The following is a 3,752-nucleotide window of genomic DNA, read 5'->3' on the forward strand; positions in this document are numbered from 1 at the left end:
CCCAGAGAAGTGCAAATAAGTCGCTGAGCCGTCGGCCTGTTGGCTAGAATCCGTCGCCAACACCAAGAACTTCTTCTCGAAGCCGATAAAGTCCAGAAATGCTGATCTTTGATGAGATTATTTCTCACCCACTCAGCCCACAAAGTCGTCTTACCACTAACCAGGTCCCATATATGACGAAGATTTGACGCCTCGAACAACACCTCGATATTACGAAAACCAAGTCCTCCTTCATCAGTGGGGTAACAAAGGCTTTCCCAGCCAATGGGAGCTCTCTTACACCCCATATCCACGCCAGAGCATAGAAACTTACTAAAGATGGAGTTGATGTCATTTATTACCCTCTTGTGTATAACGAATTCTGCTGCCCAATATAGTAACATACTATTCAAAACCACCTTTACGAGGAGAACTCGCCCCGCGAACGATAAAAAGCGACTCTTCCAAGATTGGATTCGTCCCTTGATTTTATCAATCAACGAAATACAGTGACTATAGGTGAGACGAGACGATATGAGGGGTGAACCCAAGTATCGGATAGGAAGAGAACCAGTACCGAATTCAAGAATACTAGTGATATCACTCTGACCTTGGGCCGAAAGACCGGCAAAGAAAACCGTACTCTTAAGCACATTGGCCTGCAACCCCGTCGCCCGATGAAAACCTGTTAACACACCTTTTAGAGATTGAGCCGAACCAGCGTCTCCTCGAAAGAAGACCATGAGATCGTCGGCGAAACAAAGGTGAGTAACTTTCGGAACGCGACACTTAGGGTGTAGCAGGAACCGACCTGCTCTTTCCTCTCGATCAATAAGAACCGCGAATACCTCCATCATCAGGACAAATAGATATGGAGAAATCGGGCAGCCTTGCCGTAGACCTCGCTTCCCATCAAAATAACCATGGGCTTCACCATTAACCATAATCGAGAACTTAGACGTGGTGACACAAGCCCGTATCCGTTCTATGAATATCCTTGGAAAGCGAAACTTACCAAGGGCTGAGAATAGTGAAGACTAACGAACTGTGTCATACGCCTTCTTAAGGTCAATCTTAACCGTACAGTTAGCCGAGGTATCTGGTCGGTGGTAATTCCGAACAATCTCATGGGCTAGCATGATATTGTCCTGAATAGTTCGGCCAGAAATAAAGGCTGATTGGTTCGGACTGATCATCGAATAAATAACTCCCTTCAGCCGTATAGTAAGAATCTTGGTAATGCATTTATACAACACATTACAACAAGATATCGGTCTAAAATTTGACACTGAAGAAGCATTATCTATTTTAGGAATAAGAGTCACAAAAGTAGAGTTTACCTCTTTGAGAAGTTTTCCTGAGCTGAAGAACCTCTGGATAGCTTCCACAAAGTCGTCTCCCACGATGTCCCAACACGCCTTAAAAAAATGAGAAGAGAACCTATCCGGCCCCGGCGGTCGATCAGAACCAATAGTTTGCAGAGCAGCATATATTTCGTCTCCAGTCACCCTCATAGTAAGAAGATCTCCTCCAGCTTCCGTCAGCGGCCGTGGGAACTCCACATTAGATATGTGATGTAATGCTTCATTATCCTCATCCTCTCGACCGAATAAGTCCCGATAAAAATCCACACACATATTGGCTATTTCCACTAGATCCTCAACCACCGAACCATCCTCTCTAGTGAGTCGAGTGATAGCATTCCGAGGCTTCCGATCCTTAATAGAGTTGTGGAAATAAGTTATATTGCTGTCATCGAGACTGAGCTAATCTCTTATTACACACCCACGTAGTCTAGTCGAATATTCTTATTCCTATAGCCCATGAAACTGCGCTATCTCATCGACCTCACGTGTTAGTCTTCCTTAGTCATTGTTGTCCATGCAACGACCTGGACTAGGGAGATGATAATAAATATTCCAAGTTCACTTAATAGGGTTTCATTCATCAGATCACGTATCTGACAAACCTATTCGGAATGTTTTATTATCCGTGGACTGTCGTTTAAATACTAAACCAAATTTAGACGACTACGAAATAACTATTTATTTCCGATAACGAGATTTGTAAATTTAAGCTTCTTCCGTAAAACTCCTTTTACCCCACTCAAATTACTTGTCAAGGTTTATACAAAATATACCTCTCATGCCTTAGACTTGTGTATGAGTCTCATACTTCTTTTTTTTTGTAGAAATCAGCAGGGATTAAAGGGACCCTGACCCATTTATTGAACTAAAAACCAAAATACAAGCAACCCTCATCATAAAACTATAATGAGTCAAAAAAGAAAAAAACCAAGCAACTAGGCCATTAGGCAACCTAAAGGCTCACACAAATCAAAACAAAGCAGCTAACAAAACTCTAGACACAACAACCAACAACAGCCTATCTCACTCTTTGTCACACAACTCCCTGCTGCTCTTCAATAATCAACCTCTAGAGCTCCATATCAAGGTCATGAGGAGCAAGCTCAACATCTCCATGAGTAGGTCTATGACTAGCCAGCAGATCAACATTCTGGTTAGTCTCACGAAAAACATGAATAAAACTGTAATGAGCTACCTGCCCCAGCAACTTCTTAATCTTTGCAACCAAGAACTTGGACTGCCAAGGAGGAACTAATCTGCTGCTGGTTAAAAGACGATACACCATTATAGAATCAGTAGCAATAACCAGCTTATCACAACCATGCTTAGCAGCTAGAAGAAGCCCTCTTTCCACCCCCTGAAGCTCATGATGCACTACAGACACCGGATCAGCAGCACCATGAGCAGCAGCAAGGACCTGACCTCTATGGTCTCTAAGCACACAACCATACCCTGCTGATGTCCTGCAAAAAGAACCATCCACATTGAGCATAACAAACCCAACATCAGGTTTTTTCCATTCACATAGTATGACTGCAACAGCAGCAAACTCAAAAGTCAGATTGAAATTTAGAGCAACCGTCCTGCTTCTCTGAGTGTCTTTAGCCTTAACTTTCAACCTAGAGCACTTCAATCTGATATCAGCAACAATTCTCCTCAGGATTTCCCTCTCTGATTCAGCATTACCTGTGAAGATCCTTCTGTTCCTTTCAAGCCAGATATGGTAGACATAAGCATTGAAGGCCAATTTCCCCACAAGAGCAACCATATCCTTCCCAGCAAAGAGCTGAACCAACCAAGCCACTTCTTGAGTCCAATCAGACCTAGAAGCCTTATAAACATCAAGAAGGGCCAAAACAGATTTCCAAACAGCACAAGAAAAGCTACAAGAGAAAAGTAAATGGAAATCATCCTCCACATGACAAGCACACAACACACAAATATTATCAGAAGTGACACCCCACTTGTGAAGCTTGTCCTTGGTCTTCAAAGCTCTTCTCATAGCTACCCAGGTAATAAAACTTTGCCTGGGTATATTATGAGAGAACCACACAATATCACTCCAAGGAACAACAACCCCGTTCCTTCTAATGGCCTCATATGTTTCCTTGAAAGGATAAAGAAATAATCCAAGAAAGGATAAAGAACACCCAAGGGATGCCACACATCAAACCAGAAATCAGTGCTTGTACCATTACCTATAAGAACTTTGGCAAGACTAAGACCTTGTGCTCTGCAGTTCAAAGTACATCTCCAACTCCAAGAAGAGTCATGAGGAACCTTCATAACCCAGAAGTCATTCCCTGAAATCAGATTGGCCTTAACCCAGGAGACCCACAAAGTATCCTTACCGATGAACAACTCCCAAACATGTCTCAAAGTAGCAGCAGTATTTAAAGTCAATAG

At 42.8% G+C, this 3,752-nt stretch overlaps 1 protein-coding gene across 1 annotated transcript; it reads right to left on the reverse strand.

Annotated features, from left to right (window-relative positions):
* Nucleotides 1-2,415: 2,415 nt before the first annotated feature.
* On the reverse strand, nt 2,416-3,348 carry LOC147549058 (uncharacterized). The gene has a single exon (XM_086668199.1). The coding sequence runs from the start codon at nt 3,346-3,348 to the stop codon at nt 2,416-2,418; it is 933 nt and encodes a 310-aa protein (XP_086524325.1).
* Between the last annotated feature and the right edge of the window lie 404 nt (nt 3,349-3,752).

Source organism: Eschscholzia californica, unplaced genomic scaffold, assembly GCF_041429995.1.
Source record: "Eschscholzia californica isolate CP2 unplaced genomic scaffold, dmEscCali1.0.p SCAF_3, whole genome shotgun sequence".
In the NCBI taxonomy this organism is placed as follows: domain Eukaryota; kingdom Viridiplantae; phylum Streptophyta; class Magnoliopsida; order Ranunculales; family Papaveraceae; genus Eschscholzia; species Eschscholzia californica.